Genomic DNA, 22153 nt, shown 5'->3' with positions numbered 1-22153 from the left:
TGATTACATTTTAAATTGTGGTATATATTACAATTTTTAAAATTACATTGGCTTGTTCCCAGTGAAGTGATAAATGAGGCATTCAAATTGAAAAGCTAGCATTACCCAAAATAAAAGTGTAATGTCTTGTTATAATTAATGCCTGACTTTCATTCTTGCCTCATGTTCAGAGGAACAAAACAGATGGTTGGTTGTTCCATGCCATCCTCCTAATAAAAAATATTGTATTTTTGCTCTTTTGGGTAGTGTAAGTCTTAGTGATGCAGCCATTTGACCACACTGTCATTTAAATGTTAGCTAGTTGCAAACTTTTGTTGATGCAGCAACCTCACCATTCAGGGAACAATCTCTCTGCAGTGATGCCTGGAAAAATAATATGAATCTTGATAAAACAATGCCAAAGGATGGCAATGTATTGGTATTTATCCGGATTCTTTCATTCAGTAGTGTACTTGCAGCCTGAATACACAAGAGTGACCCCTTTGGTCGGCAAAGAACTTAAAGTCTGTCTGCACCAGCCGTGCAAATAATGCACTCTTCTGGCACAATGACTGCACAGCTTAACTGGTTGAATGCAGAGTAAAAATACTCTAGAGGATGCATGTGATTGTCCGTGCCCTACTGAATTGACAGAGGCAGTTTGCAAAGATGGAACAGGCTTACAAATACAATTGAGCGTTTCAAAATATTTAAAGGTAGATTAGAAGCCAAAACAGAAATAAATGTGACTGTATACTTTAAACTGTTATGTCCTTGACAGGTTTACTCCATCTGCTTAGTTTTAGGTTTCAGGTGTGCCCATGTGGGTGTGGCCAATCAGCTATGATTGCTGATCAGAAGCACTCTCTCTAGCTATATCTCTACCTCCACCAGGAGGACACTAAAAGTGATTCTCAGCTTTTATTTAAGGGTACTTTTAATCCATTTTGGCTTACCAAAATCAAACTTTATAATATCATTAAGTAGAAAGAGAGCACTCAGCTGAGTAATTGCAAAGGGCCTGGTAGGCTAAAGAAGACCTCTACATTTTACAACAGAAAAAAATCTCTCCATAATGAAGAAAAAACCCCAAACACCTGTCCAACAGATCAGGAACACTCTTCAGGAGGGAGTCATGGATGTGAAGACTTTACAATATAGGTCTAATTAGCTGCCAGCAGAGTTCTGGAAAAAGATCTTGTGGACAGATGATACTAAGCTTCACTTGTATCAGAGTGATGGCAAGAGCAAAGTGTAGAGGCCAAAAGTAACTTCCCGGGTACTCCTAACTGTTTGGATAGTGCTTCATCCTACAGCAAGACAATTACCCGAAGCAACAAGTTTAAAAAAAATAAAAATAAAAAAAGAAATTTTTAAAAAGTTATTCAACTGATCTGAATTCAATTGAAAATGCGGTTCATATGCTGAAGCGAAAACTTAAGCAAACTAGCCCCCAGAACAAGTATGAACTGAAGATGGCAAGCAGAGGATCTATAAAGAAGATACTCAGCACCTGGTGATGTCTATGGGTCACTTCAAGCAATCATACGAAGGATAGGTGACAAAGTACTTAACATTACATTTATTTGGCAGACACTTGTATCCAAAGTGATGTACAATAAGTGCATACCAAAGGTAAACATGACTACTTTCATTTACATATTATTAATGTCCCCAACATTATGAAGCCGTGAAATGGGGGGGGTGTATAAAAAAGTGGTGTCATTTCTACATGGTGAAACCAATATGTATAAAAAATACCCTTAAATGAAAGCTGAGAATGTGCACAAACTACATAGTTTCATTAAAAAAAATGTCTTTGTCCCAAACATTATATAGCCCTCTGTATAGTTTACTGTCTTGACATGTTGTAATTATTAATCTATCAAATATCAAATGACACTTTAAAACTTGTCACAGTGACACATATAGTCTATTATTGCCATAAGCATTATTTGCATTTACAATGAGCTTGGTTTATGATTTGAGTCACAGGTAACCTATATCTGATTTCATGTTCACATCCGATGATGTATACTACTCATTGCACATTTATGCCTACCAGCTTGTTCCTTGCTTCTTAGCACTGTGTAGCATCTCACAGATAAGCCAACTTTGTTCCTACAAAACCTTTATATAATTTAACCGTTTATTTGGCGAATTCTCCTTTTTAATCTTTTGCCTTGGTACAGATGCCACACAGAAACCTTGCCTTCCTGTCACCCAGAAACCTGAGCAAATGAGTCTGACATTTTCTATTAGCTCGGTTACAAAACCCGTGAAGGCACAGAGGGTGTGCTTCCGAGAGGCAGCCATTTCCAGGGTGCTTTGTTTTCCATTATGGCTGGCATTGAATCAATAAGTTTAGACAAGAAAAAGAAAAGCTTTTTTTTCCAGAGGATAAAACCAAATTATTAGCATTCAAAAGGAGATCAATACCGTATTGAGGAAAGAAGATGAGATATGTGTCAACAAAGACACAATGATAAACCTGAGACATGAAAGCAATGTGTCCCACTGACACTTTTGCCAGACTTAAAATGCAATTATACCCTCAGTTATATAAGAATATTGCAGGGACACAAGTATGCTCTTTTATAGATGCCTGGCTTTTTTATATTGTGTTGGTAGTGAAAGCAGTGGGGTACTGTGGTGGAACACAGCAAACAGAGGTTACAGCCCAGCAAACATGGCCACATCTGGGTTTTCATCTGAGCATGAGCTCCGAATGGGCTATGATGGGTTGTCATTGGGCCTCAGTTTGGGCTACCCAGGACAGGATGTCTGGACTTAAAGTAGGTTAGTTCAAACAGATCTACCATTTGAGCTATCCTAAGAGGACAAGGACCCCCTTTTGCAACCGACCATCAGCAGGCCACATGGCCAGCCACACATGGGGCTCAGGTGGAGCCTGCTGGGATCATCCAAATGGGTCCCAGGTGCCAGCCTGTTATTAGCCAATGTGGGGCTGATGTGGGTGTGATGGCTGGGAGATCTGAGTCTTGAGTACGGTGCTGCTGCTCTACCCTTGAACAACGTGCTCCTCGGCTGAAATGACTTCAATAAAATGTCCATCTGGAAGGTATTCAAGCTGTGAAATATTCCCAGGCAATGAAAGTATGACATTAGTCACTGAATGGGACATGCAAAATGCACTTTACATATCAGAAGAATTCATTGGGCATGTCAACATATACCCTTGTGGTTTATACTAATTCATAAAACACTGGTGTGTGTGTGTGTGTGTGTGTGTGTGTGTGCGTGCGTGCGTGCTTGCACACGTGTTTTGTGTGTGTTGACATATTCTGTTGACAGATAATTTAACCTAAATATCTTTGATGCTTTACATTTTTAAGTTAATTTACCCTGTGTTGACAGGTGTGTGGTGTGGACAGGGGATGACCGGGTGTTCTTCTTCAATCCCACGATGCAGCTGTCGGTTTGGGAAAAACCTGTAGATTTAAAAGGCCGGGGGGATCTGAACAGGATTCTCGAAGATCCTCCACACAAACGCAAAAAGGACTCATTATCCAGTATGTGACCTGCACTCTTATTCTCAGGCCTGCTGTTTACCATGTAGTGCAGCCACTGCCTCTCCAGTGGAATGTTTAAATTTGTTCGTAATTGAAGAGTCTGTGCACAGTGCTGATTTATGCAGTTATCTATGAAGACACACACACATACATGCACACACACACACACCAGTTAATTATGTCCATCGTCAATTGATTGTTCATAGAATGTTTACTTAAAATTGTGATTATTTGATGACCTGCATGCATTAAAAGGATAGCAAGGCTACTGCTCTAAATGAAACACCATTTAAGCTACTTAATATGTGTCTGGACAGATGAGATCATAAAGCCTTATCATGAGTGACCAACTGTGTAAATACCAAATTACTCTTGATCTTGTTGGCAAGTTCTCTGCTTTGATAGATTTCCCCAAAGATTCTTTGCCAAATGTGCCCTTTATTAACAATCCCTGTCTGGAAAAATATACAGATGACCTAAACCATTTCAACACCACTGTTCAGACAACATTGTTTTTTTTCTTCTTGATAGCATAGTCTATTTTGAAGCTTCATGATTTAATAGTTTAATATTGCTGATGTCTGGCTTGATAAGTGACAGCAGGATAGCAATAAAAAATAATATACACACAATAGCAAGTTAAGAGGGAGAGAGAGAGAGAGAACAAAAGAGAGTGAGAGAGAGAGAGAGAGAACAAAAGAGAGAGAGAACAAAAGAGAGAGAGAGAGAGTCATTTTGTAATATCAAGAGGTCTTTTGTATTGAATTTATTGGATAAAATAGGTATATTAGTTTTGATAAATGTTCTAAAAATAAATCAGTAGGCATTATTGGAAAGCACAATTATTTAGAGCTGCATGCATCAACAATATTATTTGTAACCTGGAAAAAAGGCCTTATTTGCTAATTATCATTATTTATTTATTTATTTCTGCAACGAAAAGGCACAATAAAAAAGTTACAAAAAAAAAAAAAAACCCACTATTCAATTGAGCAGAAAAGTGCCTTGAGCTCCACAAAATCATTGATGTTTAAGCTAAATAAACTAGGTTTCATTGTTGAAGGGACCAAGTGAAATTTATACGTATGTGTGCACCAGGACTACACAGGGAACTGAAAATGAATACAAAATCAGTGATATATAATGCAATAACACTTTTAGCATTAGTGCCTATTGAAGCATGGTTGAGGCAGATATCATTCTTCACCATTTTGCAAAGGCTATGGCCGTTTATTTTAGTAATATGTTTTTTTTGTATTTTGTATTTATTTATTTTTGTATACCTACTGTGTTCTGGTGAGGTTATGCTATAATCACCCAAAATAATAAAAAAGAAAAGAATAAAAATAAACCGAAGATTTAAAAAAATGGAAAGTAAAAGACTCTAAAGTAGTATTGCACATCATAAGTTCATTTAAGTGTTGTAACCTACTTTACAATACATTAGTCACAAAAATGCATCGTCAAATTCTGCACTGCAGAAAGCTCATGGCAGTCTGTTGGCACATAAAAATTCTGCTGAGCAAAGATGAGTGATAGAACAGTAATGATATTAGCATGTTTCATTCTTTCAGCTGAAGAAGGGTCCAACTCCTCCTCTGGCAATGATGAGGATGGCGAAGAGCATACTGCAAAAACTAAAAGGAACAAGTACGTGCACACCTTTTGATGGTCTCCTGTGCCTGGATAATCTGTTTGCTGTTGAACAGAGCTTTGTACACTACATGTCCAAAAGTATGTGCCATTCAACATCACATCCAAAATTATGGACATTGGTATGGAGTTGGTCCACCCTTTGCTGATATAACAACCTCTACTCTTCTGGGAAGGTTTTATACTAGATGTTGGAGCATTGCTGCAGGGATTTGCTTCCATTCAGCCAGAGGAGCGTCAGTCAGTGAGGGCACTGATTGGGCAATTAGGCCTGACTCGCAGATGGCTTTCCAATTAATCCCAGAGGTGTTGGGTGGTAATGAGGTCAGGGCATGTCACGTTCTTCCACACCATTCTTGACAAAACCATATCTATATGGACCTCACTGTGTGCCTGGGGGTATTGTCATGCTGAAACAGGAAAGGGCCTGCCCCAAACTGTTGAGGAAGCACAGAATTGTCTAGAGCGTCATTGTATGCTGTAGTATTAAGATATGCCTTCGCTGGAACTACAGTAAAGGGCTTAGCCCAAACCACGAAAAACAGCCCCAGACCAAGGGTTGTCCAGGTACCTTTGGTCAGATAGTGTACTTTTGTGTATTATAGAAGGTTTAATCAAATCAGGGAATACATGCAGTCAAACTGCTGTGATAATTTGTCCTTAGCTTTGAGTCACGGACCGTTGAAGTGTTCGCAAATGAATCAGTCCATAAAGGTGCTCTCCAGAGCTGTAGGCTAGGCACAGTAGCTACAGGTCTGAGTATTAGCCTCCGCTATGTCATTAGCTGACCAGACCAAGAGTCCACGGAGCAGCAGAACACAATTGGCTTTGTTCCCCCGGAAGGAGGGATGGTCTATTACCAGTGTTCGTGGGGTTATTGCGGCATTAGTTCCTCACATTAAATTTTCTAGAAGGTACCGGTTGCTGTCAGTGAGTGAACACCTTTCTCTCCTTGACCCAGCAGTACTGTGTGGCCTTGTGTTTGACCCACACTTCAGATGCAGTGCTCCTTGAGTTACTGGATGGCAGACTGGTGACTAAGGAAGCACATTAAATTGGCTGTTGTAAATTGGGCAGAACTCAATCTGGGAATAAATTGCGTTTAGGAAAAAAAAAAATGCTGTGAGAATAATTCCCACTTACACGGTGACTCAAAGCAATGGACGTAGCAGTTAGATTGAATGGTCTCCCAAGGGAGCTTGTGACTTGTACGGATAAAACACAGCTTTAGATCTTTTCCAACCATTTCACAATTTCTTTTGCCAAGAGAGAAGGGGGAATTCAGACTACAAGAATTTGGCAACATTGTAGTTATTTTCTCAAACGGAATTCACTTTTAGCTCATATGTTATTGAGGCTCGGTGCAATAGAGAAAAATATATGTGGGAGTGTGTGCGGGTGGCACTCGAAGGAAAGACATCTTGATTGCCTTTTTGGCTGCGAGTTAGAGCAAATCAGATTATTTATTTTTTCCTTTTTTAAATGCTTTTCTCATAGCCCGTGTCTTCAATAATGTTCTCCTTCGTGGTAAGGTTGTTATACAGCCCTCTCTCTGTGTTTTTGTTTCAAAACATAAAACGAGGCATTAAAATGCATGGTATGGGTTCTGTCTAAAATTGTTGCACATAAAATAGAACAGTGCTTACAGAGTACATTGTGATTTTAGGCACTGTATGAATCACAGCAGGTTCTGCAATGGTGCCACAAACCTCTTCACACCGGTACGGTGGAGCGATTTAGATTTCAGTAGAAGGTTAACACAAAAATGCACAATGTACTCCATGCAATGGGTTTCATAGCAGAATGCTCAGTATAAATTCCTACAGTGTTTGCCAGCTGTAATGACAGAGGACAACATTACACTGGCTTTGCACTCTAGCATATAGGGTTTGAAAGGAAACAATGACTGTCATCTTCAATTTGTGTGTATTTATATGCATACTGGGTGAACCATGTATAAATTGCATGCCTTTTTAAACGTATTTCCTCTGTGGAGGACCAAACGTGAATGGACAATTGACTGCGCGGCTCTTTCTTGCCCAGTTCTTGCATCATTAGTTTATGCACAAGAAAGCTAACAAAATGTCTAGAGTTGATTCTAGGTGTGGAATTTTCATTTAGAGTCTGCTGCGGTTGTCTCCGAACCTGAAGTGTCAATGCCAGTAAAGCAGGCAGTTGTGGACTGGAAAAAATCAGCAAAAATTATTCAAAGCCAAAACAGTGGATGTGTCAAAATCAACTACTCGGTACATTGTTAAAAATCAAGAACACACTGTTAAGCTCAGCAATAGCAACAACATGGTAAACCAAAGAATACCACTGTAGTGGAGGACCGTACAATAGTTTTAATTGTAAAGATTTTTTTAGCTGTCAATCAGATCAAGAACATTCTCCAGGATAGATAACATAGATGTGTAAAAGGCTGAAATAAAGAGAAGACTGCACCTGCTGAAACTCAGGGGCCTCACTGCAAGGTACAAACCACTAGTGAGCCTCACGAACAGAACGGCCAGGTTAGAGTTTGCAAAAAAACTCTGGAAATCTTGTGGACAACCTGTACCAAATGCATGGAAAGAGAATAGTATGGAGAAATAAAAGTATACTCACAATCCATTCACAAGGACACCCCCCCACCCCCATATTTGAATCATGGTGGAGGTATGGTTATGGCTTAACCATGTATGGCTGCGACTGGAACTAGCTCCCTTGTCTGTATTGATGATGTGACTGTTGACAGAAGCAACAAGATTCATTCTGAAGTGGACAGAAACATTGCATCTGCTGATATCCAAGCAAATGACTCAGAACTCAATAGAGGGTGCTTCACCTTGCAGCAGCAACAATGCAACAATGACCCTGAACATACTGTTAAAGCAATTAAAGAGTTTTTCAGGGCCAAGAATGCTCTACATAGCTGACTAAATAAAGCATAATGGCATAAGTATATAAGTATACTATTTATGTATTTATTTATTTATTTATATACTTACTTATGTATTTAGTTATTATGGCTGGGAAAGGACAGAGGGTAACTAAAAGAGATTGAAGTGCAGAAAGTGCTATGTCCAGGGATTGAACCCCTCGTCATGTAAGGCTATTCATATATTGTTTGAGAGTCAGCTACCTTATGGACTCCATCACACATCTCATCAGGCATAACCTATTGTAAACTTTTTTTTTTTTGTTGATGTTGTGTATTAACCCAGTCAGGACTGTACATTTGGAGAAAAGTATTAATTGATTGATTGAATTAATTGGATAATCTTAAAGACTATCAAGGATAACACAAGAAAGCTGAATCCATAGTTCAACAATAATATCAGTATCCTACATCATTAATAATCTCAATATGCTCATTGCCATAATTCAGTGGAACCAACCACAACATCACTATATAATATAAATCAACAGAATACAACTCAGTAAGAAACTAAAAGACTATACAGAAATTCAGCAGTAGCATAAAATAAATCAGCAATTGCTTTCAGTGAAACATACCTCTACTGAGCCATTAAAAAAAAAAAAGAACTTGAACTAACACAGTTATTTTAAGTTCTTTGGAGGTTTATTCCACAGAAAAGCAGCAGAGTAGACAAAGGTCTCCTTGCCCGTACAGGACTTACATCTGAAAGGGACAATATCAGTTGTGCTCCCTTTTGTGTTATGAGCATGGTCATCTCTGACAAGCTCAAAATAGAGAAATCCATGGGAACAGCACCATAGATGATCTTGTGCACAAGACACATTTTTGTCTGGCTTACTCTTTTCTGAACCCTTAGCCAATTTTCCTTCTCAAACTGAGAGGAATCTGAGTGAGAGCAGGCAGAAAGTTTTAAAACAATTCTGACCAACTTATTTTTGGAAGTTTGAAGTCTATCTTTTAAGGACCTTGGGGCACTGGTAAACCATGAACAACATGCATAATCAAAGTAACTGATGCATAGAGCTCAAGTCAGTGTTTGTAAGGTCTCTGTGTCCAAAAACCTAGAAGCCTACACAAGAAGCGAATCCTGTTGTTAATTTTGATGCACACTTTCTGTGCCATACTTTCTTCAGACCGATTTTTATCAACAATACAACAAAGGTAGTATGGGGAAAATGCCTCTACCAATTATAGAATAATGAGGATGAATAATTAAAATGTATCAGTCTTAACAATCCTCACACGTAGGCACCAAGGACCAAGGAATGGAGGGGATATAAATATATATTACCTTGTGTGGTGATTAAATGGTGCAAAATTATAATCAGTCTCATAATTAATCAGTCTCATGAAATTAATTATTAAATCATGATTACAAATTTCAATATTAAATATTGAAATAATAAACAATGATGTTACAACATACGTATGGTCTTTGAGTTAATAGGCTAATAACAATCAATCCAATGACTAGGTTTAATAAAACAGAATTAATTGAAAACATCTAAACTAAACAAAAATCCTAAAAGGCTAAATAAGAGAGCATATGGAAAGGGGACTAGAGTGTTGCGTGTGTGTGTCTAGTCACATGTGTTCACCAGCGCCTATGGTGCAGGACAGGACAAAAGCTCCTTTGTTGGATTATGAATTATGAATCAGCTTTCCGTGTGTGGTGCTGAATATGGCCTGGAATGGCATGTACAAAGGGCTTCTGAAGTTAGCTACGTCTAACTAATCTCAGTGCACCTTGGCATTCTAAATATGCAAGGCCACATATTGAATGAGTATATATTAGTGCAGGAGAAATTGCATACACAGATCTCCGTTGTAAGCTAATGTTAGTAATAGAGTATATATGTTCGCTACATGGGCTAGGCGGCTGTAGCTAACTAACAAGCAATGTGATATACTGTTAACAACATTACATACAGTCGATAACACTTTGAAAACAAAGAACAAACTACTAGTTAATGCCTGGATGTTTGTCAGTCATCCTGGTTTTTCTTTCTGATTATTCCATCCTTTCATTGTTGCTGGAGCTGGGAGCTGTGCTGGTACGCTGTTACAGGACAATACCGTACGGAAGCTGTATGCCTTTACTTGTTGCTGTGTTGCAGCAACATGTAAAGTTAGTAACTAAACTGATCCCATGTGGGTGCAGTTCCTTTAGCTTACTTGCAGTATAGCAAACATGTTTACTTGGAGTTATAAACCACTGGCTATGGCTATAACCCGAGATAGAAGCAGTGTGGCTCTATGTGTGTTCCTTTATAGGCTGCCCTTTGCTTTCTTTAGGCCTGTGCCCTTAGAGACAGTGCCTTGCACACATCTCTCCTGTTGGTAAAGAAAAGAAAAGAAGAGAGTGAAACAGAGATGGGCATCCTCTTTCATGGACATGATGATGTCATTTCTCATATGGCTCTTTTTTCTTCCATTTTCAATTTTTTCGCGAAACAAGGACACAGTAAATACAATTTAAATACACATACACGCATGCCTCCAGACCCCATCTGTGAACATATACCATCAAATCAGTTCCCTTAGGAGAATGGCGGGGGTGGCCGCCTCTCAGATCCACCTATAATACAGCAATGGGGCCATATTTGGAGTATTCTGTACACTTTCTAATAAAAACATAAAAATTAAAAAAATAGCAAAAGACATGAAGAATAATTAAAGTATAGCCCAAGTATGGATCAAAGGGGTAGGCACAGGCCCTTGCAGCCAGTTTCCTCATGCAGAAGGTCCTGCAAAACTAATTGTGATAACACGCATGGCTTCTGAAATGGTGAACTCATGCCTGAAAAAATCTGGCGTGCATTGTTGTGTGCTTTTTCATATTCCATGTGCATCCCTGACATTTTACAAAGCCATTCTTAGTAAAATATCCATTTCAATGACATTGTAGTGGAAGACAGAGTCTTTTATAATGAGAAAGCAGAATGGTGAAGAGATTAGAGTTCTGTATTATGTGCTCTTCTTTCTGAATTAATCTTCATTATTGGTCAGATGAAATATACCAATGGTTATTTAATTAACCATACAATTTACTAGTTTGCTTAATATTGGATTCTGAGTGGCTGAAAAGTACAGAAGTATATTATCGGAAAATCCATTTTCAGAAAGTAATGGAATTGAATTATATCACTTGTAAATAAAGATCAATTTCAGTACCCAGACAATAAAAGAAAATTATACGCAACATATGCATATAAAAAAAAGATTAAAATTACTCTTAAAAAACTGCACATTCTACTAGTGAGGATTCTTATTCATTGCTAGTCATTACTACATTGGCCCAAAGCTCTATTTATTTATTAATTTATTTATTTAGTTATTTATTGAACAGTTGAGTCCAACTAGATGTCTTCTAACATATATTAGTTTATATTCATAATTTATGTAGAAATAAATTGCCACAAATTCAATTATGTTGGCAAAAAAAGCAAAAATGTTGTTCAAAAAGTGTCCCTTGGTGTCTCCAAATCTATCCAACATGTCTAAATTGAGCATTGCTGTAAATCCTAACATATCACATTGAAAGATAATGCAAAAACATTGTGACAAATATACCTAAATATGTAATCATTCACACGTGCATGTTTTTCTGTATTCTACAATATGTAATATTTTGTTGCCTGCGGATGGGATGCCATTTTACAAATGTTTTTTTTTTTTTCTTCAATCCAAGGAAACTTTTACAGTCACATATCAGCACACAGTAATTTTGAATGAGTATTTTCCACGCCCTAAGGGACAAGTAGAGCCAATTCCCTACATTATGCACAGTTAAAATACAATAATTACAATAAAATAATATTCCACCATCAGAAAAACATTGGTGATGTTCTAGCTTTATGGTAAACCGGTACATTAGGCATAACACATGACTGAGTCACCTATGAATGTTTACACTATTGTAGGTGAAATGCCCACTTTAGGGAATAGCGCTTGCCCCTTGAAAGACACTTAATTTCATTGTGATTAAAATCAATTTTAACATAGCAGGCCACTGTGAACCACTATGCTACTGTAACACTGCCCAGGGTATGCTAACAATGCCCCTGTACTGACAGCTATGCCTATTAAAAAAAAGCTTGTAATATATTAGTTAGCCCCGAATGCAAATGTGCTGTATATAATTGCATTACCTGTGCAATGTAAGACTCATCGCTTGAAATTTTGGCTGCTACAACAGCCAGCCACCCATCACTATGTACTAGCACTGCGCACTAAGACACGGGTTGTGAAGGGCTTTCAAATAATCAGTTACTCATTTAGTTACTGTAGTACATTGTAGATGCTATGAGCCTCCCATGGGCTTACTGAGTGATTTATTTTATTGTAAAATTGGGATTTCTCCATTTTGATTGATTGATAATACGGTTGAATCAAATTAAGTATTTAATTATTTTCAGCGATATTTCTGTTGTTACAACAAGAGTTTCTTGTAGCTGTGTGGAAATGCATTACTGTGGTAGATGCTCCTTAGATTAATACCTGCAATGTCTGCAACACTTTTTCTTCAATTTGAGTCCCATCTTTGATTGATGATGAAGTAATTCATTTTCATATCTGTAGTAATCCCATTTCCAAATAGTAATGGTGGAAATTTGGGAAATGTAACCCTCACTTTTTGGTTGAACTGCTTAGCCTGCTTAATGTGCTGTGTGCCTTGTTATTCCCCTAGATGAACTTGGACAGGTGTTGGTGAAGGGTGTCCAACCTTTGTTTTGCTATTATTGCTAGCAGCATGTTCAGAGTGTAATTTATTTTTGGGTCGTATCATCATTTTAACAATACTGATTTCCCCCCGCAGTGTAAATGACATGTTGGACTATCAGGCCATTATCTGTTGAATAACCCCTGTTAGGTTGATAACCATTGTAATTGTTAAAGTGCTTGTGATTTTTAAGCTTGACTACTTCATTTCCTCTCCTCAATATTGAATCTCGATTTCATTCATGTCTAATCTTGACTCCATAGCGGTGACGATAGCATAAGAGATACTGGAAGAACAATTCAAAACCATGTTTATACACGATTGTCAGCAAAAGGCCTGATAAACATCTGTGAAGCCGTGTGGTTTGTCATGGTATGAATCTTAGCCACTTAATCCATATCTGTTTAATCCACCTTTAACACTCTCATAAACATGCGTAATTGGCATGTGATCCTCCAGCACTCAGGAACTCTCAGTTACAGTATTACTAACCATCTGTAACCTCAGCTTGATTTGATGCTCCCCCCCCCAACCCAACCACTTCCTAAAAACAAGATTTATGAACAGAGCTATGCTAATTAATAACAAAAAACATCTGGTTGCTGCGACAACACACACATTTATTCCCCAAGGGTATACAAGGTTTGATGCATACAGATGCAATATACAAAAATAAATAAATAAAATATATACATTTGAATTGATGATTCCACAATTAGAGAGAAAATGGGGAAAACGTTGTGCATTTGAGAAAAAAAACATCTTAACCTTGAACAGCAACATAAACATTTGAATGTGATTTGACTGAATGTCATGACAGCAATTGTTTTTATTTTATTTTTTATTATTGTTTACCTTGTTTAAAAGAATGGAGGATCCCATTGAAGCAGATGAAGAGAACATGGGAGAGGGAGAAAAATGTGCCAAGACGTTTCCTCATCGGACAATTCTGCCCTTGGAACTGAGGATCGCCCACTTCAGGGACATGCTTCTTGAAAGAGGGGTAACATCGATTTTGGTTGCGTAATAGTCTGCAAGGAAGGTTCTGAATGAAATTAAGCATGGTGACATCCTTGTATATTATTTACAAAGGCCTCTGTTTAATTAGTGTATGAAATAGTGTGTTATGGTAACAAATCTATAGTTTTCTATGTCTTCATATGTCACAATCACAATATTTAAGACAAGACTGAAGGTTTGTAGTCTTGACAATTTCTTCATTATGACATTAGAAATGAGGTAAATTATTCTTAACATGAGAATGAAAATGTATTCATTTTTTCCTGGAATTTCCCTTCTTTCATTTACTCAGAACAACACATAGTTGGAAATAAATACACTTAACATTGGTATCTGCATATGAGGCAAAACACACAGTGGTATAATGATTTTTTTCTGGCTTAGATTTGTCCAAAATGTTGATTCGTATTTTGATGCAGTGTAGCGTTTTTCTGAACAAATACAGTTTAACAATCATTAACAACTTGCTAAACTGTGTTTTTGCAAATAAAATAGCTGCCTTACACTTACACTTGTTACACTTCTTAAACACAGTGTGATTGTGTTGATGATAGCTGGGGGCTTGTTTCACAAACAAGTCATGTGCAAGCTAATATCTGTGAGATATAATTTTGACTCTCTTTTTTAAAAGAAATGTGCAAACCATAATTTTGCTCCTCTAACACATTTCGCAAAGTGCTTACACGGAGCCTGTCTGGGAGACCAGCTGCTCAGCAATCATTGTCATCCCCTTGCTTCAGTGGCAATGCATGGCCTTGAGTACATTTACACATGCAATAAATTCCATTTGCACAGAAGAGGTCCCAGTAGGTGAAAATTGCCAGTTTTACAGTGAAAACAGAACAATGTCGATGAATATATATATATATATATATATATATATGTGTATAAGAAATTACCATCATATCTTTTTTTTCCATTTGGCATGACACAAATCCTGGTCACAGAATTTAATATTAAAAGGGGAAATGTACTGGAAAAAAGATGCAAGTGATGAATTCTTGAAATCAACTTAAATTGGCTTTAACACTGAAGACAAATGCAGCACATGCTAAAGCATAAGCTTACTGCAACCTTTACTACTGTGCCATAATGCACATATTGCTGGATGCCACAAATGAAGGCACATTTTGCAGTCTGCAGTCCAAAGCCATGCAATTTGGCTAACTGCAGACTCTAGCTATGAGTGTGTAAGCGAATGGTGTGTGTGCACCAGACTGGCAACCTGTCCTGCCTCTCGCCCAGTGCACGCTCGGATAATCTCCAGCCCCCCCCCCCACCCCTTTGATAAGCGGGTATAGATAATGGATGGACATTTTAACAACACGTCAAGATCTGAGAATGAAAATGCTTATTACTTTTTTGAAACCAGCCTCTGGATGTTGATGGTTGATAATACGGACATAATAAAATAGGGGTAAGACATTGGCATTTCACCTTTTGTATAGAAACCAGAGAGCAGCTCTAATCAAGAACAATGACACAACATAGAATGTTCAGTTTTAAAAGAACCGATAATATGGAGAGCATAAAAGCAGTGTACTGATCAGCTGTTTTTTTGTAGCATAAAAGGTTCAGGCCTGTTGTCACACTGATATAAAATTCTATTCTATATACAAATTAATTGCATTATGTTGTTTCTCTTGTCATAGGTGTCAGCATTCTCTACATGGGAAAAAGAGTTGCATAAAATAGTGTTTGATCCACGATATCTCTTACTGACATCAGAAGAAAGAAAACAGGTATGTGAACAAACATGCTTTTTTTGTCTTGTAGCAGAAAAACATGAATGGGGAGGTGTCACTGAAAAACTGAAAATCAGACAAAAGTGCGGTTGGGTATTGAGAGCCGATTCCAAATTGGAACCGGTTCCAAATTTCCAAGAACTGGTAATTTGTTAAGAAATGTGCAAATCCGCTTATCGAATCCTGAAAATGTATTTTTAATGGAATTATTAATGAGAGAAATGCAAAGAATTTTGCTCAGCTACCAGGTTACGTACGTATGTAGGGACTTACATACGTACGATTTTTTGTTCTATCGGGTGGGTTTTTTTATCTTCCTCTTTCAGCTTATCATTTACATTTGTTGCCTCCTCTGCCTATTCCTCGCTTGGTATTCTACCTGAAGCCAGTCAATTGACCCTTGTCAATGAATGAATAACACTGCCGTCCACAAATCCCTGCTTAGAAATGGTTGCTATGTACTACTTCCTCTGACATACAGGTCCAACACTATCTGCAACAGTATAGTCTCTTCTGATAGTGGGAAGAGAAAAAAAAACTTTGACTCGCTAACTACAAGTTACAAAGCTTCTGTAGGTGGTTAAAAGCTACTGTTGGGGAACTTGCAAAATCTATGTGCATTATCTTGAACATTTGGGGGTTATTTTTATCCATTCCCCAAGTGGAAGACAAACAACAAAAAATGTCTGTTGTGAATAAAACTTTGTGACACTTGCAGTCAATTCCACAGACAGACACAACTAGCTACATTTGCTCAAAGGTCAGCTATATTCTGCCTATCATTAACATTAGATAGCTAACATGTCTAGTCTATTAACTGGAGTTAGCCTTGTGATTAAATCAAACCAAGGTTTATTTGTAAAATGCGCCATTGGCAATACAGCTACAGGCAGTTGCTAGCTGGCAACATTAGCCCGCAAGCATTGTTGTGTTGATTATGCAAAGGTAGCTAGCTGGTGGTGAAGCAATAAGAAAAATAAAAGTAAGAAAAGTGGCTATGTTTGTCATCACATTGGTGGCTATCTCTAAAGTTTATTCATATAGACCGTGGCAGCCTACTGAGCACGGAAGAGATGGAGAAGCCTAGGTGTTGCTCACTGCTCTGTCTTTGGTTTAGGCTACAAAGTTTGAGAACTTTGTTATGGGCTAGAAAAGAGTAGCCTATGTTTCTATGAACTATGGGGCTGAAACTGAACTTGTTGTTTATTTACCTAGTTTTACTTTTTTTTTTTTTTTTACCAAAATAACTCTTTTCGGCAGCCTAAATCTGCTGAAAATAAAATCTGCATACAACACATTTTGGTTTCTTTTCGTACTCAATATGACAAAAATCAGAAACAGGATTTGAAAAGAACTGGATTCGATAAATAGAATCAGGTTGGTAACCGGGACTGATGAAATCTTAACCTTAGACCAAAGCTTTGAGTGTCTTGCATTGCCTCTTAAGAGTTCATTTCTGATATTTTCTCTCCTCATTTTCAGATATTTGATCAGTTTGTAAAGGCTCGAATGAAAGAGGAGTACAAGGAAAAAAAGGGCAAACTACAACAGGCTAAAGAGGAATTTAGAAAGCTTCTTGAGGAGTCAAAAATTACATCCAGGTAATTTCTACTTTGTTATTTAAAGTATTCCGTTCTTTTCAAGTGGGATTATAGTTCACATGGTTACTCTTCACATTTTGGGTGTTCACATGGGTTTTTTGGACACGTAGTTTATGAACATGTGGTTTTTCCATAAGGGGCTAGCCACTGTTCTGAAAATAAGTTTGAGTGGCAAATATGTCCATCGTGATTTTAATTATATGCTCTTTAAATCAACTGAAATGTTTTATCTTTTATTTTGAATGCAATGCATGTATTTAATATTTTTCAGTGGCACAAGCCATATAATCTAATCACTGCTACTGCATTTGGTAAATAATGATATGCAGCACTTTGTGACTGTGAATTGAGGGAGGCCAGACTTAATACTCCAGGCATGTGATGTATTCTTTTATATGAATAGCCTTTTCTGTTTAAACTTTATGCAGCCATTGGGTATAGAAACGCAGTTGCTTTGCTTCATGGTCAAGATATGTAACTTTCTTTTACGCACTTTTATTGGGGTCAATTACTTTAACAAAATCATTGCAATTGACCACAAAACCATATTCACTTGTGATTATGCTGATATCAATGTCTACCTACTCCCCCAATCAAAATTCATATTGTGTCTTTAAAATAGTCTTTTAAGTGCTTAAGTGTCCTGGCTGCTTGCTGCTAGATCGTTGCTAGTTTGCTAATGGGCAGCTCCATTACTTAAGCAGCTAGCTAGCTAGCTACAGAACACAGCTGTATTATACCTTATTGTTTTCACAAGAGGTGCTTTAAAAATATAAGACTGTACTGGCCAGTTATCTAACTAATCAATGGGCAATATCACTCCAGGTTTCACCTGATCGGTCTGCATGTTTTGTGTACATGCTGCTTGCAGTCAAAACCAAAAAGATAGATACCAAAATCTATTTTATTTTATATATTTTGCATTTAGGACAAGGTTATGCAAGTCACATTTGTTTGCCAGCAGTATATTACATTTATGTGCAGGTTTTGCAAATCAGTAGACAACTCAACTGAAAAGTGAATTGAATAGTACTCAATAAATAGTGTACACCTGACTTTTCAGAAGGCAGAACAGTTTTTTGCTCAAAAAATGCAACGGTATATGATGTCACTGTGCCATAAATAGGGTTTTGCTGAAAGGACGCCACTGTACACAGCAGTGGTTAAGTGAGGGTGTAGTATAAAAGGAGATTTCTAAGCAGAAGTTCCAAAGAACATACCTCCTATTGCATAAACCATTGTGTCGAGAGATCTGTTTGGAAATTGAATTAAGCACCAGGTTTCAGAGACAGTTGGAAAATATGAGCATTGATTTGCTTTGTCTTTTTTACAGAAGCATTGGCTCTGTATCTCATTGATCGTGTATCTTCTGTTCAAGTGAACAAGGATGAGTTGTCTGAGCAGCTCTTCCCAGGCACTTCATCCAATCATTAAACAGCTAAATTGAAAAAGACACATCATGGGAATTGTAAATAAAATAAAAACAGAATGAATTTTTGTCAGGCATGCGTGGGGTTTACTTTGATTTCCCCATGAGTAACATAAAGAGTTGAGAACTGATGAAAACAAACATAAATGGTACAAAGAAAGGACTTATTTTTAGATGGTGCCAGGTTTCTTCACTGTCAGAAACCAGTGAAAGCACCCTTTTGAAAACAGGGAAATGCTTGATATCATTGCATTACTTGTTTTGGTAAACAGTTTTTATTGTTCCTGAGAGTCCCCGTTTTGTGTATGTGTGACATCAGTGATTATTTAATTAAACAACATGTTAAAGCTGATCCAGTACTCATTAGACTACACAAGGACTCGTAGACTATTAGACTATTTCTATATTGGGATATACTCATTTCTGAAAGAATGGTTTTGTGAAACATGCAACTTGCAACTCATTAGAAGTACGATGTGCTTCAAATGACATGAGTTATTTATGACAAGGTTTGGTAATGGAGAGTTCCTGCTTTTCCAATTCTTAATATTGCCTCTGCGTAGTCAGCAGAAGAGCTGACATTGGATAGGAGCCTATTGTAGGTGTGGTGATCTTCACTTCATGAATATAAAACAAAAATGTTCTCTGTGTCTGGCTGTCTTATGCCGTGCAGGTCAACGTTCAAGGAATTCTCTGAAAAATATGGCAGAGACCAGCGATTCAAACAAGTTCAGAAAAAGAAAGACCAGGAGCACTTCTTCAATCAGTTTGTCAATGCACTCAAGAAACGAGACAAAGAAAACAGACTAAGACTGAGGAAGATGAGATGAAAAGTCATGAGCTTTGCTATAAACTATTCTTTAAACTGTGAAGGGATTTCTGACCACTAAATGAAATAGTCAGTTTTGTAAAGTATCTGTCAATATCCCTGAATCAGTACTTCACAAGGACAAAGCAGCCAAACATCCACCCAGAACCCAGATCTGTAAACTGGTGATGCCTGACTTGACTGTGTGGAATATGAAGTCAATGCTCAGAGATTAAATGTTTCATATTGAAGCTTTGTTTTAAAATTCAGTGTTTCACGTGCTCAGATCTCAGTGAAAAGCGTGAATTTAGCATTAATGGTGTTAAGTACAATGCATAATTACATGTATAACTATCTTTGATACAGTATGCATGTGTGTGTCTCATATATATGCCACCTGGTCTCACGACCCATTTGTATCTATTCAATGAATTTCTAGAACCCTAAAATTCATACTTTTTTGATGAATGAGGGACACAAGGAAAGGTACGGCAACAATATTATATTCCAACATGAATATTTCCAACATTTGTAGACGACCATTATTATTCCATAAATGGATTTTAATGTAATATGATGTATAATTATGCAGCTTTTTCTTGTTTCCTTTATGTGTGTGGGCAGCTATCTATATCCCATGTACCATGTCCTGTTTTGTATTACCAATCTCTTAGTGAGCTACATGCCAAGCCATCATTGGTGACTCACCTTAATTGTTTCACTGGTGAAAGAAAAATAGCGGATTTTTGTTCCGGTTCATATTGTTTCGAAGTAAGTCGTCAAGTCATGCAATGTGAAGGGTCCCTCATTTGGTGGATAGGTACGAATTTTAGGGTTCTGGAAATCTGTTGAATTGATGCGAATGGGTTGTGAGACCAGGTTGAGATATGTGTATGCACACAGTACACATGCTGACATGCATATGTAAATGTACAAGGGATTCTGGATTTATGATGCACTGAAACTATGGAAAACATTTAACATTTTGAAATATTGAGGAACAAAAATATTTATTGATGGTATTGTGTATTGATGGATTTTCTGATGTTGTCTAAAAGTGCATTGTGGTTAAAGCCAGACAATGGTATTTCATAGAAAGGATATCCTTTGACATTATTTAAGAGAGTACAGACACTGTCATAAGTCTTCATTAATGTAAAAAATAGATAATTGCTAATAATAAATGTGCATTCTGTGTAGGAAGACATTCTAAAACATATCCTAAGGACTGTAGTATTCGTTTTGGATTTGCAGTGCTTTGTTTGTTAAAATGCTAGATAGGTACTAATTGATTCTTTTACTAAGTAATGTTTTCTCATTTATTTTTCAATTAAAGGTTTTGTGGATTCTGTGTTGATACATTAACCTCCTGCTTTAATCAATATTTAAATCAAGGAAAATTCAATTGTAAAGTACTCCCTTTTCTCCAGAGCCAAACAAATGAGGTCCAAGTTCTCTGGTCTTAACATGGGTGGCAACAAAGAAAAAAAAAGGAAGTTTCATCACACAGACCTTGGGATGTACAGTATGATCATCCACTGGTGGTCAATCAAGGTGTGGCCAGATTTTACTTATGTGCTACTCTGAGTGGAATGATTACAAGACCTTTAATAATTTCACAGCAGTGATTCCAAACTACTGTATCTACAGAACATCTTCTAAAAACCATAGAGCATGTGGAAGTGTTTCCAATGATAAACTCAATGGTTTAAGTCTTCAGCTCTATCATTCTGCCATGTCATGCTCAATTTTCTTTGGGAACCAGGTGGTCGTTTCCTAAATTTTCTCTATCCTCTCTCCTTCTGTACTCTAGGCAATACCAGGTAACAGGATGTGATGGTATTGCATTGCGATTTATGAATACTCATACAACCGATACTGTCTATTGTCACCCCGTCATGTATAAGATGTATACATTACATTACAGGCATTTAGCAGACGCTCTTATCCAGAGCGACTTACACAATATATTTTTTTTTTTTTTTTTTTTTTACATAGCATTTACAATGTATCCATTGCTCAAGGGTACAACGGCACTGTCCTGGCAGGGACTTGAACCTACAAGATTTAGGTTACATGGCCAACTCCTTACATTTACAAAAATAAGTAAACCAGTTAATACATTCATTATTGAAGGCCTGAATCTGCTTTATTCAAACTGCAGACAATGACCTACAGCAAAACGTTTAACTCGTGGAAGTCTATATCTATAACTGCCTACATTTTAAAATATCTAAAAGCATGTTAGGCATCATTAATCCAGATTAAATCCAATTAAATCAAAGGAAGGATTTTCTGGTAGAGAAGGGAAGGTGAAATAATTACAATAAAATACCATTGTGTAAAAAAAGACTATTAAAAGGTGGGTTGTCACTAATGCAGATATCTAGCCTTTTGATATATTTATTTATTTGTGGCGCTTATTTGCACATTAAATTGTATTGCCTTTGAAAATGTAACAAAAAACACAATTATGATTGCTTCTGCAGAAAAGGCCTCTCCTAATTGTCCAAATGCTTCCTGCGTTGGCCATAACTAGTCCAGATTCCAAAATGCTATACCTCTTATGAAAATACAGTAAGGAAGCTGGAGTTTACTTCAGTTTAATTCTTCTGAAGTACTGAGCAAAGCAAAGGGTTTTATTTAGTCTCTAAATGGCCAAGTGAAGGACTGAGAAAATTGAAACGGGTGAGAAGAAAAAAAAATAAAAACAATTTGCAGACATGTGGACATGTACTT

At 37.2% G+C, this 22153-nt stretch overlaps 1 protein-coding gene across 1 annotated transcript in view; it reads left to right on the top strand.

Moving 5' to 3' along the window:
- tcerg1l (transcription elongation regulator 1 like) overlaps window positions 1-20773 on the top strand; it is an 81768-nt gene extending 60995 nt beyond the window's left edge. The window contains exons 9-14 of the mRNA XM_064320769.1: window positions 3358-3512; window positions 5087-5162; window positions 13679-13814; window positions 15484-15573; window positions 17059-17177; window positions 19280-20773. Coding sequence (XP_064176839.1) covers window positions 3358-3512; window positions 5087-5162; window positions 13679-13814; window positions 15484-15573; window positions 17059-17177; window positions 19280-19436 — 733 coding nt within the window. The 3' untranslated portion in view covers window positions 19437-20773. The remainder of the gene's footprint in view (window positions 1-3357; window positions 3513-5086; window positions 5163-13678; window positions 13815-15483; window positions 15574-17058; window positions 17178-19279) is intronic.
- Window positions 20774-22153: the final 1380 nt, after the last annotated feature.

This window comes from Anguilla rostrata, chromosome 2, assembly GCF_018555375.3.
Source record: "Anguilla rostrata isolate EN2019 chromosome 2, ASM1855537v3, whole genome shotgun sequence".
NCBI classification, from domain to species: domain Eukaryota; kingdom Metazoa; phylum Chordata; class Actinopteri; order Anguilliformes; family Anguillidae; genus Anguilla; species Anguilla rostrata.
This window is presented reverse-complemented; position numbering and strand designations above follow the sequence as displayed.